Source organism: Brassica rapa, chromosome A10 (assembly GCF_000309985.2).
Source record: "Brassica rapa cultivar Chiifu-401-42 chromosome A10, CAAS_Brap_v3.01, whole genome shotgun sequence".
Classification (NCBI taxonomy): Eukaryota; Viridiplantae; Streptophyta; class Magnoliopsida; order Brassicales; family Brassicaceae; genus Brassica; species Brassica rapa.
Genome location: NC_024804.2, coordinates 7,307,650 through 7,325,548, shown reverse-complemented (window position 1 = coordinate 7,325,548; position 17,899 = coordinate 7,307,650). Strand labels below are relative to the sequence as shown.

General features: G+C 35.3%; 1 protein-coding gene and 1 long non-coding RNA gene across 2 annotated transcripts; one reads left to right on the top strand and one right to left on the bottom strand.

Annotated features, from left to right (window-relative positions):
• Window positions 1-4,204: 4,204 nt before the first annotated feature.
• Window positions 4,205-8,279, bottom strand: LOC108870596. Its single transcript, XM_033282480.1, has 6 exons — window positions 8,270-8,279; window positions 6,853-7,700; window positions 6,054-6,773; window positions 5,466-5,773; window positions 5,302-5,383; window positions 4,205-5,220 (listed from the first exon to the last, which is right to left on the bottom strand). Exons 2-6 carry the CDS (start codon window positions 7,690-7,692, stop codon window positions 4,525-4,527), a joined length of 2,646 nt encoding a protein of 881 aa, XP_033138371.1. The 5' UTR covers window positions 7,693-7,700; window positions 8,270-8,279; the 3' UTR covers window positions 4,205-4,524.
• Window positions 8,280-9,687: 1,408 nt separating this feature from the next.
• On the top strand, window positions 9,688-14,128 carry LOC103864852. The gene is made up of 3 exons (XR_632309.3): window positions 9,688-9,779; window positions 9,862-9,910; window positions 10,026-14,128. It is a non-coding gene; the product is annotated as an uncharacterized LOC103864852 (long non-coding RNA).
• Window positions 14,129-17,899: the final 3,771 nt, after the last annotated feature.

Below are 17,899 nucleotides of genomic sequence, written 5' to 3'. Positions count from 1 at the left end.
CAAAACCACAAACTTCATATTTTCGAGTTTCTTCATTAGTGAATCGTTAAACATGCTTCTTTTTGCTCATACTTGGAGTTTGGACAGTTGAAAAGGTTGGAAACGAGCTTTACACAGGAAAAAGGTAACTATTTACATGGTTTTCATTTTTTTTTCAGATCTGTGTCGCGACGGTAGACTGTTTTGTATGTCTACGCCTCCATGGAGACTTACGATGCAGTCTATTTGTCAACACACGGGTTAGTTTTGCAATTGACCAGACAAATTTTTTTTCTAACGCAGACTTCCCGAGTAGTCTCTGTCTTTACCTTTGACAACAAAAATAAAACTTTCGGTAGACTTACTCAGACGTCTACTTAAAAGAGGTTAGTTTTTCATTTGACCGAACTTTTGACTTTACAAAATAGACTTCAACGGAAGTCTACAAAGTGTAGACTGCCAACGAAGTCTATAAAATGTCAGTTTTGCATTTGACCAAAATTTTGACTTCGTGGAATAGGTTAGTTTTGTGTTTGACCAAAAAGTTTAAAAAGCAGTAAAAAATTTATTAAATTGTAGACTTCATATGCAGTCTTCTTATCCTAGAAAAAAAATCGTAGACTGCGTATAAAGTCTGTCTTTTTATTTTGGTCAAATGCAAAACCAACCCGTCGGATTTGAAAGTAGACTTCAAAAAAGTCTACACACAACGTAGACATTCATTTCGATCTAGTGATTGGAAGTCAAACTTGGTCAATTGCAAAACTAACCTCTTTCAAAAAAATTCAAACATGTAGACTGCATATGAAGTCTAGTTCTGAAAGTCAAATTTTGGATGAATTCTGGTCAATTGCAAAAACTAACCTTTTTAAATTGTAGACTGAAATGAAAGTCTACATGAACAAAATCACAACTTTTTTTCAACTATAGAAAGCAACCCGTGAAATGGTCAATTGCAAAAACCAACCCAAATCGTAGACCTATTTCACAGTCTACGTTTGTAAACTGAAACGAACGTCTAAATTGTCAGAGACGGAATATTAAGTCTACGTAGAAAAATCTATAAAAATGCAAATTTGTGTATTATTCATTAAGTTTTTTCTAGTTTTTTTTGTTTGAAACTGTGTGTTAGTTAATCCTAATGGGTTTGGGTGATTTTGAAAAGAATTGTTTTTATAATTATGAAGGTATAATTTATTTGATTTGACAATGTTGTTAGCTAATAATTGTAGACGTATTTGTAAGTCTTCGTTTATAGTTTTATGAAACATGAAATATTTCTTTGCTGATTATGTAAACCTGTATTTTTTTTTGCAGGATATGGCTCAGATACCTGTTGTATATGGAGAATGGGTGGTGAAAGGCTCTTTGTGGGAGTTTGTGGTCAATAATCGGAAAGGAGGGAGAATGTTTCTTGTGCCAGATGGTTGTACACATGGTGAACTTCATGAAATGGCACAAGAAGATTATGGTCTGGACAAGAAAATCGAGAAGGTGGAGCTAACATATTCCTTACCAGACGTCATTCTACAGCAAATGGCTCCGGATACTCCTCCTATGCATGTCACGAATGATAGACAAGTGCGGAACTTGATCGAGTTGGCCAAGACACACTTTGTACGCCTTTGTGTATCAAGCCAGAGCCAAGTAGAAGCTGGAGTTGATGATGATGCGGATGTGTCTGATGGTGATGATAGTAATTTTGCTGATGAAGATACTGGTCAAGATACTGATTCAGAGTGGGATGAAAATAGTAATGATGCTGATGATGTTCAAGCAACTGTTGCTGTTGATGTTGACGATGGTGTAAACTACAGTGATTACGGGAAAGTGAAAGATGAGGATTCTGACGAGGATGCAAATGAAACGCTTTATGATGGTTATAAAGCACAGTTCTCTGGTGGGGAAGGAAGATCGTTGTCCTTAAAGGACAATATATATGTCGGTCAGAGTTTTGCTAGTAAGGATGAGCTTGTTTCAAAGCTGAAGTCGGTGGCTGTGGAATATAAATTTACATTCTCAGCATATAAGACAACGAAAACTCTGTATGTGGCTAAGTGTCGTGTTCAAGGATGTGGTTGGAAGCTTAGAGCGAGTGTGAAGCATGGGCCAAAGACATTTTGGGTGACAAAATATTCAAAAACTCATACATGTTCAGTGGCGGATCGAATGGCTCAACGGAAACATTTTACTCCGAAATATGTTGCAAGACTATTTATAGAACGGGTTGGGATCATAGATGGGCTTACACCAAAGCATATCAAAGACGCGATGAGGAACATGTTTGGTATGAAGCTTGATTACAACACTTCGTATAGAGCTTTGTTATCTGCGCAAGAGTTGGTGAGAGGAACAGCAGAAGATGGATATGAGAATCTGCCTTCTTATTTGCGTCAGATCGAGATATCGAATCCGGGAACTGTCACATGTCTTGTGAAAGATGGTGAAAACAGATTTAAGTATCTATTCCTATCTTTTGCAGCTTCGATAGCTGGTTTTAACTATCTTAGGAGGGTTATTGTGGTGGATGGGACTCATCTATGTGGAAAGTATGAAGGAGTTATGCTAGTTGCTGCTGCCCAAGATGGTAATTTTCAGATTTTTCCGTTGGCTTTTGCGATTGTGGATGCGGAGAATGATGAGTCATGGGAATGGTTTTTTACCCAATTGCGGAGATGTGTTTCAGATCAGTATGCTTTGGTGATAGTTTCTGACAGGCACGGTTCCATTAAGAAGGCGTGTGAGAAGGTTTTTCCTTGGGCAGGGCGAGGAATATGCTATTATCATCTACAACAGAACATAGTCCAAAAGTTCAAGGGAAAGCACATGTTGTACTTGGTCAAAGGCGCTGCTTACGCACATACGCTTTTCGATTTTAACCGCTACATGGATGAGATACGGAGTATAAACCCAAGCCTTGCAACATATTTGGAGAATGCTGACGTCTCTTTATGGTCACGAGTTCACTTTCAAGGTGACAGATACAACATAAAGACTAGCAACATCGCAGAATCCATCAACTCTGCACTTAAGCCAGCCAAAGGATTCCCAATCTCATTCCTTCTTGAATTTATACGCGAGAAGCTAGGAAGGTGGTTCTTTAAAAGGAGAGAAGATGCTTTGAGTCTCACTTCACATCATAGTCGGGGAGTCGAAAACTTGTTGGCTATTCGTGAAGAGTATGCAGATATGATGAATGTGGAGCGTATTGATGGTTGGCGATTTGTTGTGAGAGGAGGACATCGAGATTGTGTTGTTGACTTGGAACTTCGGAGGTGTCAATGTGGTGTGTTTGATATTGAGAAGATACCTTGTTCACATGCCATTGCAGCTGCAAAGGATGCAAATATTCATGTCTCTACGCTTGTATGCCCATCCTATTCAAAGAATTATCTTTATGCAGCATACGCGGCAAATATATATCCCAAAAGTGACGTTTTGGAAGCTCCCAACACTGATGACACATCACCTGCCAATGAAGAAGAAGCTCCTAACACTGATGACACAACACCTGCTAATGAAGAAGGAGCTGATAAGGCACGTAAATGTCTTCCTCCAGAGGTCAAGCGTGGAAGGGGTAGGCAAAAGAAGTCGAGGTGGCAGTCTTGGCTAGAAATTTCCAGGATGAGGGGAAACCAACCGCGAAAACTGCACAAGGATTATAGTTGCTCCCAGTGCAAACAACCGGGTCACACTCGTCCTAACTGTCCAGGTTAAACTGGTGTTGGCTTTCTTATTGCTTTAGATGTTGTCTTATGTCTTGTGTGGAACTTATTAGTTGTATTGTTGCTTTGGATGTTGTTTTATTGCTTTGGATGTTGTCTTATGTCTTATGTGATGTGTGAAACTTATCAGTTGTCTTATTGCTTTGGATGTTGTCTTATGTCTTATGTGATGTGTGAAGCTTATCAGTTGTCCTATTGCTTTGGATGTTGTTTTATTGCTTTGGATGTTGTCTTATGTCTTATGTGATGTGTGAAACTTATCAGTTGTCTTATTGCTTTGGATGTTGTCTTATGTCTTATGTGATGTGTGAAGCTTATCAGTTGTCCTATTGCTTTGGATGTTGTCTCATGTCTTATGTCTTAATGTGTTAGTCTTCTGTTACAGAACGCAGACTTCTTTTGTAGTCTTCTTTTACAGAACGCAGACTTCTTTTATAGTCTTCTTTTACTTACCGCAGACTTCTTTTGTAGTCTTTTTGAAAAGAAGACTAAGTCTCTGAGTTGTCTCGAATTTGTATTTTTGATCGAATATGAGCTAAGAAAGACTAATATACTGATAAAAAGATGATGTCTAGATAGTAGTCGAGTAGCAGACTTCTGTAAAAGTCTTCTGTAAAAGAAGACTAATACTTAAGTCTGCTGCAAGCAAATTACATAAGTTTGTTACAAACAAAAGTGTGCTACATCAGCATGTTACTCACAGCACAATACAATAGTCTGGTACAAAAGACTACTACATCAACCTACATATATCCGATGAGGAAAGTCACCAAAAAACTTCATACTTTCCCTCAATTCTACCCAAAGAAGTGGATTAACCTTAGTCATAGACACCGAGATGCTTGTAATCACGTTTCTCTGTGCCGTTTATCCTGGTCTCATCAAATATCTCACTCGCCATCTGAGACCTGATTGTCTTGATCTTCTTATCACACAGCTCATGAGGTGGGAATGGCATGCCAAGTGCATGACATTCTATATACTTCAAGCAATACACTCCACAGTCACCACTTTGTTTGTTTTGTGGCACCCCAGATTCACGCTCATGTGTGAAATCAACCGTGTACAACTCCCTCTCCGCACCGGTAGATAACATACGCAGCATGTACGGCAGCATGTGTGCAATAGGCTTCACGGCCTTAGCAATTTCTGCATCCGTAGCGTAAGCAAGATCACTATCCCAAATGACTATGCGTCTCCTCGGGATTGATATCCAGCAAGCTACCCAATGATCGTTCTTGACCAATAATGGCGCATATATATCATCAATCTCCAGTGCCCATGTCTTATTTGATCTGCTATACGCTGGTTCCTCGCCTGTGTAGTAGTCTAAGGCGCCAGGAGGGAGTAGTTTACCTGAGCCGTCAGGATTGGCAGGAGAGGCCAGAAACTCTGAGTACTTTGCTGTCCACATTTGAGTAAATACAGCATCCAACATGCAAATTCTGTCCGACCTAAACCATTCAGGGTGCTTTGTGTATCGGAGCCTTAAAAGATTAATGCCAGCATCCATGTGCTGCAGTTACAACATTAGAGACTTCTACATCAGAGACATCTACATGCGAGAGAAGTCTACATGAGAGAGAAGTCTACATACCGTGTCAATCAACCATTTTGTTGGAGTTAGTAGTATGTAGAACCAATCACTTGATGAACCTTTGACCTTCTGTCGCCATTTGCTGTGAATAATCAAATTAAATAAATAAAACACTACAAAGTCTTTATATAAAGAGCAATTAATTTAGGAAATAGATGACTTACGGGTCAAGTTTCACCCAATCAAGAAGAGCAGAGAGCTTTTGGCGATCAGGATTAGCAAATGGGTTATATCCCTGGCCTTGCTTCGGCTGGTTAGGTATAATAACCTTTGCCGTGCTGTTTCCATCAAAAGGAGACTGCTGAGTTGCAGCAAGCCTACGTTGCCGCTCACTCTTAGCACGGGCCACAATGCGAGCAGCTCTCAGTTTACCAACTTGTTTCAGTTTTTTCACAGAACCATAATCAATGTGTGATTGTTCTTTATCTACTACAACCACACTTATGCCTCCATTCTCATTTTCACTCTCACTCTGCATTTGTTTTCAGTAGAAATAACACATTAATAACAGCCACAAATTTTATACAAACCAAAAGAGAACATACAAATGCACACGTTTTTCAAACCAAACAAGCTAATTTTCCAAGGTTCCAAAACAACATGAAAAAGGGCTAATATTCCAAGGTTCCGCACAACATGAAAAAGGTTCCACCGTTCCAAATCCAAATGCAAATGCAAACAAGTTACTTCTTTTTCACTGATTTTTTTCCTCTTTTCGGATCAAGTGGTTTGGGAGATGTTTTGGTACTAACCACAGTGGCTTGGGTGTCTCTAGCTTTGGCTCTTGTTGTCATTCCTTTGGGAGCTGTTTCCGCAGCTTTGCTTTCCTCGGCTCTGCTTTCCTCGGCTCTGCTTTCCTCACCTTTGCTTTCATCACCTTTGCTTTCATCACCTTTGCTTTCATCACCTTTGCTTCCTTCAGCGCTGTCCTTCTTAGCTTTGTCTCCATCAGATTTGTTTGCCTCAGGTACATCAGTAGATGAACCAGCTTTGGTGTGGTCTTCTTTCCAACCTTCACGCACCATCTTCTCAACAGCTCCCACTTGAGTTGTAAGGCCCTCAATCATGTGGGATTGTGTCTTCAGAGTGTTCTCGCATCTGCTCAGCCCCTCAACCATATTAGAAGTCAGGCCAGTTAGCCAACGAACTATTTCTCCTTTCATGGTCTCCACATCCAGGCCAGGGGACTCACGAGCCTTTTTGCGTGATTCTGCATCAGACTCTGTGCGAGAAGGGGACACTGTCTTCAAGCTTCGCATCATCTGACCAGCTTCTGTCTTCATCGGATGGATCTCCACCTTCACATTTGTCCACAGTTTTGTTCCGACAAGAGGCCAGTGACTTTGTTCCCACGCCCAGCCTGAAGAAAACATTGCCTTCACTATGTTATCAGCCTTCTCATCTTCCAGCTCACCATCCCAGCGAGGGAACATTTCAGAGTAATCCTTCATAGCAAAGTTCTTAGTCCTAGTCTGCAGAAGATAAAACTATTAAGTTAGTATAAAACCACTTTATATCAAATTAATGCATATATAAACATAAGAAGCATACCTGTTTCAAGATATTCTCCTGGAGTCTTCTCTGGCCTTTGGCACCTAAGAAGGCAAGTAGAGGTGGGGTCGGAGAACCTTCTATAGGGAGACCATACCCAGCTCCGAATTCAGGGAGACAGCAGTAGACCCAGACTTGAAGAACCTGAACAAAGCCTTCAATAGCATACGTCTTTGTCAAGTCTACACCCTTCACCGACTCCATCAAGAATTTAAAGGCTACTCTTCCCCACGGATAATCTTCAAAAGCATCTAGATCCATCACTAACCTAGCCAGGCTAGCCCGTGTGGGTGACGAGGTTCTTCTTGCTTCGATGAAGCCAGCGTAGATGGCTAGATACCCTAAACGCAGCCGATCATCTCGAGACCATGTTCTGCACATCTGACACGCTGCAGTTAATTCATCAATACTTGGCCCCCGGTCGAAATTCACTCCCATCTGCGCCCAAAATGCTTTCATGTCAGCCGTTACCTCAACCAACGGATTCTCGAGATTCTTCACATACTCGCAGTTCAGGCCAGTTATCTCTTCAAATTCATGCAGAGAAAACCTCAATGGTTCAACACCTACGAGACTCCACAACTCAAACTTCTTCTTGCAGTCAAGCTGAAAACACAGTATATAGTGCACCAGCCTTGAAGCCCATCCAAACTTCATTTCGTGGAACTTTAAGAACACTCCTACTCTCGAGTTCTTGAGCTCCTCCCATTCATCTGCCTCGAGTGCTTCTTTAAGAGCAGGGAAGAGCTTGCTGTCATTGCTGTAGTAGGCAATGCTTTTATTCGGAAAAGGTTCCTGGCCTACACTATACAGCCTTTGTGGGAAATCAAGTTTATCCATTTTGAAACCTGCAGCAAAAAAGCACAAACAAAAAATTACAAACGAATAAAAGAAGTCTACAATTCAAAATTAATTCTATGCGAGAAGTCTACAATTCAGAATGAAGTCTACACGAGAAGTCTACAATGCAGAGTGAAGTCTACACGAGAAGTCTACAATGCAGAGTGAAGACTACACGAGAAGTCTACAATGCAATATGAAGTTTACCCGAGAAGTCTACAATGCAAGATGAAGTCTATCCGAGAAGTCTACAAATCAAAATGAAGTCTACACGAGAATTAACCATTCAAACTAAATTAATAACCCAAACTCTATCATAAATCGAGAATACGAAACCATCTAACCAAACTAAATTTGTCATCCTTCGACGGAAGCCAAAAACAGTATACAACAATTCAAAAAATATGTCTACATATCAACAATGATGTGTACCTTAAAGTAGACTGACCGGAAGCAGAAAATGGATTAGAGAAGAAACTAATAGGTTAGTTAACAAACTAAGAGAGAGGTTACAGGAATATAAGTCAACTAGTTAGGTTATTAGTTAAACGAGAGAAGACATAGAGAGATGACGTACCGTTCGTTCCCTGAAAGATGAAACACAGTTTGTTAGCTCGCTAGAGTAGAAGCCGTGAGACTGACAGGAAGCAGAGATTTGGAAGTCGCCGGCTCAGATCTGAAAAAGAAAAAGGTAAAGGTGGTTACTTTTAGCAACGGAGCGGACGAAGCCGAAGACAAGCCGAAGACATTTAACTTACCAGAGCGACGGAGTGGACAACGACTAGTTTAAGCGGCGGAAACGGTGTGGCTAGAGTTCGCCGGAAATCTCCCCGAAAATCGCATGAGAGAGAGAACGGCGGGGATTAGGGTTTTTTTTACCCCAAAAAGCTTAACAAATCGTATTTATATTCTGGGTAACTTTTCTGGTTAGGTTAAAAGAGGTTTGGTTTAAATTCGATTTGGTTAATATTATATTGGTTAAATCCGGTTAGGTTAAATTTGATATGTGGACTTCTTTGTCAGTCTACAACGATTTTTTTCTTTCCCTTTATTATTTGCGAAAATTAAAAAGATAACTTACTAAATTTTTTATTTATTTTTTATATTTATTAATATATGATTTAACATTCTTATTCATAAATATGGAAATTTAATTTAAAATAAAAAGATTTTATGTGAACACCAATAAAATAGACTGAAAAGGACGTCTCCAGCTAAATAGACTTTTCTGTAGGTCTACGAAACCCTAAACCCCAAATATCAAACCCTAAATGTTTTGCTTGATAATCAAAAAGTCCCAATTATACAAAATATAAACTACTAAACATTAATATGCAGATTTAAGTTAATAAAACAAAAAAAAACAAAATCTAAAATCTAACCCTATGAAATCAACCACTAAAAGACATAACATGTTATAACCTTTTGTTTGTAAACTATAAACATTGTCCAACACATGATAACCAAATTAGTATATATTCTTGAAAATTGTTCAATTATATGAAATTTTAATTTATTTAGTTCATATTATCCATTATATTGATGATTAGTTAAAAATATCACTATAATTATTTTTATACATTTTCAAAATTAAAATTTTAGATCAAATTAGAGTATAGACTACAAACTAAGTCTATAAGGTAGACTTCTAAGAAAGTCTAAACAATTGTAGACTTCGTTTTTTACGTGTAGACTTCCAAAGGATAAAAACGTAAAATACATTTATGTTTTTTGTTTGGTCATAAGGGTTAAATAGTACTTTCACTACCCCTTTAGGTTGGTTTTGCATTTGACTTAAAGTGGGATACACTTTTATATTTGACTTGAATATTTGGGTTGGTTTTAGCAAATCTCCCAAAAAATCATGGTGTTTAAGCTGAGAACTATATTTTCGTTTTACTTTTTTGGAGCCAAATATTTCGTTGAAAATTTTGGAGGCAAACTTAATTGGCCAAATTTTTAGGAGCCAAATTATAATTCATTTTCTTTATATCTCGTCTTTCCATCACTCCCGACGATTCCCCTCCACGAATCTCTGTAGCAACCACGATTCCATCTCGGGTCTTTTAATCACTTACAATACAAAGGTTTGCGACCTATAAACCCTAGATTTTATTCCTCGGTCTCATTATTAGATTTCTCTAATTGCGAAGGTAACAAATCTTACAGATCCCGAAAAATTTGAAGCCTTACAGATTTCGGAAGTCTCCATATCAAGGTTAGAGATACTGTTCGATTTTAAGACATTATTAGACTCATTCGTATCAAATATCCTCTTCGATTTTAGACTTATTATCCTATAGATCTAACTTGTCTTAACTTTGTCAAAGTAGAAAATCTAATGGAAGCAAAGAAGGCCATCTATCATTTGTGGACTTGCGGCATACGTAGTAAAACCACAACCCAAACAACAACAGCCACAACAAGGACTCAACACATCTAAAATGAAACGCCAAAAACAAGAACAAGGACAGTCCTCATAAGGAAATGATGTGGAAGAGATAACCAGAACTGAGTTCAGACGCTCTCAAGACTACTTAATATGCATTGAGAAACCTGAAGAAGTTATCGACCCAATGTTCTAGAACTGTATTCGAACTTGATTGCACGCAAATCAGCTCCAATGAGACGCCCACAACAAGAACAAGGGAAGTCCTCAAGAGGCAAGGGTGGTCGTCAAAACTAATGGCATGGTTCTATAATTGTTTGCTTTCATTGTGTTTTTTATTTGCTATGGATCTATTGTAGTAACATTTTATTTCTTTTGGCATGTTTGTAATCTGTATGGATCTATTAATTAGAGTAAATTATATTATTCTTTATTTTTCTGAATATATAAATTATGCAATTCAATAATCCAAATAAAAAAATTATAGCATGAAATCAAACCCAAAAATGTGTCACTATACAAAATAGTAGGACATCACAAAAAATAAAAGCTATGAAAATTAACGTCATAGCCCAACAAACAAGCTGCCTAATAGAGTAATAGTATTCAATAGGCCTGGACGTTCGGGTACCTGTTCAGGTTTTTCAGATTTTTGGGTTTTTGGGTTTACGCTCCTAGGTTTCATACTAAACTTTTATTAGTATGGGCCGGGGTCGGATAATAACACTTCGGGTTCGGTTCAAACTTCTATTACATCCTAAAACCCATAAAGTAACCATATATCGTTTGGATTCGGGTTATTTCGGTTCGATTCTGATATAACCAAAGTAAAAAACAAAAATTTAGAACAAAATATAAAGAAAAATCTCTAAATTAAATAAAATTTAATTTATCACACATAAAATTGATAAAATAACAATAAAATGTGAAATCAAACACGAAAACAAACATCATTTGCAAACAATATGCATTACCTATACATAATAGACTAGTTATTTCAATGAACAAATTTTAAAGTACTTATTTATAACTAATTGTGTACTTAGAGCATTTATTAAAATTTTAATATTTTTTTTAAATATCATATCACCACAAATAATAAATTTTATAATTGAAACACTTAAATATATTTCAAAATATTTATATTGGCTTTTAATTTTGGATTTTTCGGGTTACCCGTTCGGGTTCGGATAATTTTTGTACCAACCTATAAGACCTGTTTGGGTATTCTACATTTCAGATCGGATAACGGATTGGGTTCTGGATTTTATGCCCAGGAATACTATTCGAGAACACCGAAAAATACTAGCCAAGCTCGGTCGCTACGTAGCGACCGATCACACACACGGCTCGATCGCTACGTAGCGACCGAACTTTCCCAAAAACGTCGATACAACACGAATCCGTAGCGACCGAGCTTGGCTTGAGCTCGGTCGCTACGTAGCGACCGAACTTTCCCAAAAAGTCAATACAACACAAATCCATCCATTCTCGTCTACTCTTTAATGATATCTCCCGTAGGCCATGGCTAAACCATTCTTTGTTTCTCATCACTCAAAGTCATCAGTCAAACTTTATGATAAAAACCGTGGGAAGTTTGTTTTTATCAAAGAAACCTTAATAAAAGTTTCGAGTCCAAGACGGCCCAAAGAGACCTAAAACGCAACTCGAAGCCCACTTATGATTTCTTAACTGAAAACCCATAAGCCTTATGAGGGTTTATGCTTGGTTCGTAAGGCAAGATAATGTCAAGTTTCCGCGGATAAATGTGAAATTTCCGAAGATAATCACGAAGATCGGGAAAATTGGAATATCTCCATTTTTGAGCTATGACGGCTTAAGGGCAGAAGGGAAGGCGCAAACCGACCTAGGAGCAAGTATATAAGGAGTCTTAGGTGAGAGGCAAAGGGGATGGGGGGACACAGCGACCTCTCGGCACTTAGAAACTTTGAGGCATTATTCTCAACATGCTGTTCTATGACTGGCACCCGATTACCAGACGAACGCCACAAGCAGTCCGATCTCTTGGTTCACTCTTGAACTACGTTCGGCTTGATCCTCGAAAGGGATACGTAGGCAGCCTTTCATAAGATTCAGTCTGAAATCAATCAAAACCGTTTTCATATCTTTGTCGTCTTCTATTATCGAGCTGCGACTCAACTAGGTTTAAGGTTTTAGGTTGCTAGAACTAGGTAATTCGCTGACAGCTCTTGCGGCCGAAGCCTTTATAATCTCTTCTAATGATCGCAACGCTCTTACGCGGATTCAAAATAAGATCTACCTTTTCTATAAATTCGTTTTGTTATCTTTTATTATTTTCCGCATTTATTTGGTCACTTGTCATTGGCTTTCGCAGAGAATCCGGGACCTAAGGGAAAGTTAATATTTCCTGACTTTCCTCCGATTACGGAAATCGGTGTGAATTTCGGTTGCCACAATGTTATGCCACTTAAATAACGCCATATAATAGTGAATAATAGCAAAAGGGAGGTGCTATAAAACGGTTTAATATAGCGGAGTGTGAACGCTACAATATCTCTATTTATTATAGCTCATGAAAAAACGCTACGATAAGGGGGGTCTACCATAGCAGCGGCTGTCATGGCGTTTGTGAAAACGCTACGAAAACTTTATTTCTATTTTCGGTGTGCTACTAATGTCGATATTTCTTGCAGTGATGTATTTAGATTCATGGTCCTTATATATATCTAGGAATTTCTCTTTGTATAAATAAGGGTCATTGCCTTGATAATAAACCAACACAAGTTACTACTACATATAGGGATGTTAATATGGGCTCAAGATAACATGGTTAACTTTAACCATGTCTACTTTTTTAAACCCTAACTAGATTTTGACCCGCGCTTTGAAAGCGCGGGATTATTTTTTGGTAACAAATTTATTAACCCGTCTATATATTAACTAATATGTTAAACATGGCCGTTTGGTTTGGTCCATTTTATTATTTGCTGGTTTTTTATTTTAGTTCGGTTTAATGTTTTCATTTTTTCGGTTTAAGATATAGAAACTGCTAAGTTATTTATGAAATTGAGTTTGGTTAGGGTGATTGAATATTTTGGTTTTCAGTTTGTTCGATATAATGATGTTAGAAACCCGTTAAATTTCAAGTACTTCAATTATACAACGGGGGCTAATCTTTTAAAACTGATTTTGATTCATGATTAACCTTTTTTTTTCAACCTTTGAGTTTTAATATTTATATTTGAGAATTAATTTATTTTTAAAATTCCTAATATATTTTTATTATTTTTAATTTTGTATATACTTCAAAAAACAAAAAAATTAGTTGTTGGTTTTTCAAATTATATTGATTATTTTTCAAATTAGTTTCAATTCTTAATATACTTCTAAGATAATTATCTATTGCATGAAGTTTGATGGTTGAAGGTGGCGGTTGAGGCTTGAAATTTTTATATTTTGGTTTTGTTTTCATTGAATAATGTTTTTCGTTTCATGAGAACTTTGTTGTCGTTTATTCTTTTAGTTATTTGGTTATCTTTCGATTAATTACTATGTTTACATTTTATTTGATTTTAAGTGGTCACGTTTGATGTTTCTTTTTTTATTTTTGAATTGATTTTACTTATGTTTCGGTCATAAAATAAGTACAAATCAGATACTCTAAAATCAAAGAACTGACTTTACTTATGTTTTGACTACAAATTAGGTATAAATCAGATACTTTTAAACTAAAGAACCGATTGGGACCCGAACCCAAAATTACATCGGGTTATACCGGTTCTCTGATGATTTACTAATCTCGACCTGAACCCGATAGAACCCAAATATGACTGATTTTGATAAACCTAAATAACCAAAACCCGATTAGACAAAGCCGAAATCCGATTGGGACCCCGAATGTCCAAGCTTAAAATATATATTATCATTTCAAATCACTTAAACAACTTTGAAATTTTTAGAAAATATCATACCAAATCACCTATTGGTTTCATTTTTATTTTTAAGTTTTACTAAAATCACTCAAATAATTTCAAATTTCACCTAAATCCAACCAAAATTAAAATACTCTAAAATCTTCTAAAACCTTTAATTCAATACATTCCTCTTAGTTAGGAAAAATATATGCTTAGTACACTTATCTATGTATTAGAAACACTCTTATTTGTACATGTTTAGAATATACTATATAATGGTAGTTGATAGTGATATTATATTTGTTAGTTATGTAACGTTTTAAATTTTTGTGTTGATCACAAATTCTAAATCTCTTAAGATCTCAATATATTTTTTTAACAATAAATATTACAATAGCTGTACAGAATCATCGATTTATAAATATTAATGATGAGGATTATTCGACATATATATACAAAATATGCTTAAGTATTGACATAAATCTCGGCAGAATCGCTGGAGCTAATTTTCCTTTTGTTGGTGCATTACTTGAAACACTTAACTGTTTTGAGAAGGAAACAATGCAGAGGAAGTGATGTTTCTTTCCAGCACTAACTTCTCACCTTCATGCCATTAAAAAAAATATAGAGATGAGAAAAGGGTGTCAAATCAGACAATTGAAGAGGTTGATGCTGGAGTTTGAGAATAAGGAGTTTTACCTTAAAATTTACAAACACATCAACTCCATCAATCAGAGACGAACACTCCTCTGAGGAAATAAAATACCAGATCAATACAGCCTTATGTTTGGGCATTGTTTCTTTCAAAAGCTCCTTACACGAAATTCACAACAAAAAACTTTCTATGACAGGACATAAATCAAGACAAACCTTAACAGTGAAAGAACACCGTAAACCACACAAGGAAATAACAACTGAATAACAACGCTGATTGGAACATAGAATAGATCGAATACCTTTTGATATGCTAGGCAACACGAGTTCGTCTGCCGGTGATTGACTCAGATAGAATTGCTCTTAAACTTTTATATGTCTGCATTTGTTTTCCTAGCAATGTAAATCAGGTGGAAACCCAAAAAATGTGTCTAGAAGAAAGAGCATACACAGACCTGAGACTTGAGAGCTTAATCAGTGAGAAAAAGAAAGATGAATCAGCAAAAAGAAGTCACAGAGAGAAAAGAGAAGAAGGTGAAGAGCAAAGTCTCCCTATTTCTCAATCTTGTTGCTAAGAGAGCAAAGAGACTATTTTTTAACTAATTGGTAGAACAATGGACGAAAAAAAAGAATGGAAGAACTCATGAGAATTTTTTTAAAGTTTTGGGAATCAACAAAGCTCCTTCATCGAATCTAAAAACTGGAAAGAAATCTAATTCCTCCAACTATATTCACTACGTTGAAAGTAAAAGAAAGGAAATTAAATAAAAAATAATTTTTAGATTAAAAGATATTTAGTTGAATATTTCTATATAATTAAAAGTATAGGTTTTAAATAAAGCAGTGGCATGGTTCTGTAAATATTGTTGAAACAGAAGGGTACCTCAAAAAAGGGCCTTCTGTTTTAATAGTATTGATCATTACTTTTGAAAGATAGTTTTAAAAAGAGTTAGCCCTAAAATTTATAGGGCTTAAATTTTAGCCTATTTATTTTGATTCACACAATTATATATTATATAATATATAAAAAATTTTAATCATGCAAAATGAAATTTTCATATCAGAACTTCAAAACCCAAAAATAAAGTTTTTCTGCTGGCGCAAATTTGATTGTTTTCCGGAATTGAAATTCAATTTCGCAGCTGAAACCGAAAAATTGAGGTTTCCTGCCGAAATCGCAAAATTGAGTTTCCCGTCATAACCGCAAAAATCAAGTTCTCTCGCCAACTCTGAAAACAAAGTTTCCCCGCCAAAAATTAGAAATCAAGTTTCCGTCAAAACCGCAAAATTTTAGTTTTCCCGCCAGAACTACAAACTTGAGTTTTTCCGCCAAAACTATAAAAAAAAAAAAATCAATTTTCCCGTCAAAACCACAAAATCAATTTTTTCCGCCAAAATTTAAAAAAAAATCGAGCTTTCCTGCCAAAATAAAAAATAGGTTTTTCCCGCCAAAATCAAAATAGGTTTTTCCCACCGAAACCAAAATTAAAATTTTCCCGCCAAAAATCAAAATCGAGCTTTCTCGCCAAAAACACAACATCGATTTTTTGTCAAAATCAAAAATCAAGTTTTTCCGCCAAAACTAAAAAATCTCCGGAAAACTTGATTTTTCGATTTTGGTGGAAATACTTGATTTTTTGGTTTTGGTGGAAAACTCAATTTTCGATATTTACTGAAAAACTAGACTTTAGCGATTTTAGAAATTTTTGCGAGCAAGCTTGATTTTTGTGGTTTAACGAGAAAACTTAACTATAGGTTTCCGGAGGAAAACTCAATCGTAATGATCAACAAGTTTGAGGAGAGCAATGAGTTATGATTATATCACATCTTAGTTTTAAAACTTATGCTTAGAATTTGAGATAGAAATGAAAAAATAGATTTTTTCCATTTATATGATCATATCTTGAGTTGTTAAAACATATAAACTTTGGTTAAAATTGATAAACAAACATTTGTTAACCTGCATGAAAATTAAATAGGCTAACCATGGTACCATCCCTAATCCTTGATTAAAATAAGATTAAAATAGGATTGGGTTAAAATATTGATGAGCTTTTATGTTAAACAAAAGAGGGTTAGTCCCTGCCCTGGATTTAATATCTCTAACTACATACATTCTCATACGATTTCATTAAAATAAATCGATGATGTCGTAGTCTCATCTTAAACAAAATTGTACCCATTAGTTTATATTTTGTGGATAAACAGAACAGTTGGATGTTAATTTTTTTTCCTTCAAAATGATGACATCAGCGGTTGAAGAAAACATGTTTGCTATTATATATAGATTTTTCTTAATTTGAAATAAACTTGGTACATATTTCAAATGAAGATATGAATTTATCACTGATTCCTTGGTTGAAGCAACCAAGCCAGTTGTAATTAATCTTTTTCGTTTTTGATGTAACTGATAGAGCAAATTTTCAAAAAAAAAAAAAAAATTACCAAAAAAACACACAAAAATAACTAAAATAAATTTTATTAAAAAAGTAACTGACAATTACACCTTACTCTATAGATTTGTAAATAAATAACTATTTAAATCAATAATAAAAAGTAAAAATAGTTTTTTTCGAAAAAAACTTTATTCAATATTCAAACTTTTTCCAATTTTTTCAAACTTTTTTTCAAATTTTATTTTGAAATTCAAAAAAAATATTTTTTGAAAATATTTAAACTTATTATTTTAAATCTTAAACCCCACACTTGAATTTAAATCTTAAACATATATTAGTATATAATATGGATGTACTCTTTTCCACGAGATATTAATAATAGGATTTTTAACTTTAAAACCCCTCAACTAAGTTTTTTTTTGGTAAAAACCCTCAAACTAAGTATTTAACGAAAAACCCCTCAAATTAACTTTATTTAATAAATTAAATTCTAACATGTCATAATTACCATTACTACTGGTAAATATTTAGTTTAGGAGTTTCTACATAAAGTAAGCAAAATTGATGGGTTTTACCAGTAAAAGTTCAAAAAAATAAAACAAAATCAAAAGTTTATAATATTATCTAAAAATTAGTAACTTAAATTTTCAAAATTAGCACTTTTAATTTTTTTTTTTGTAAATATATTAGTTTGATATGTTTTTAACATTAATATCATATATGTATAAATTAAAAATATAAAAATTCAGAAAATTCAGAAAATATAGTAAAAAAATTATCTAAAGATTTACCTGTAATAAAATTACTAAAAGGTTAAAAATGTAAAAAACAAGAAAATATAATAAAAATTATATCTTATCTAATAAAAATGT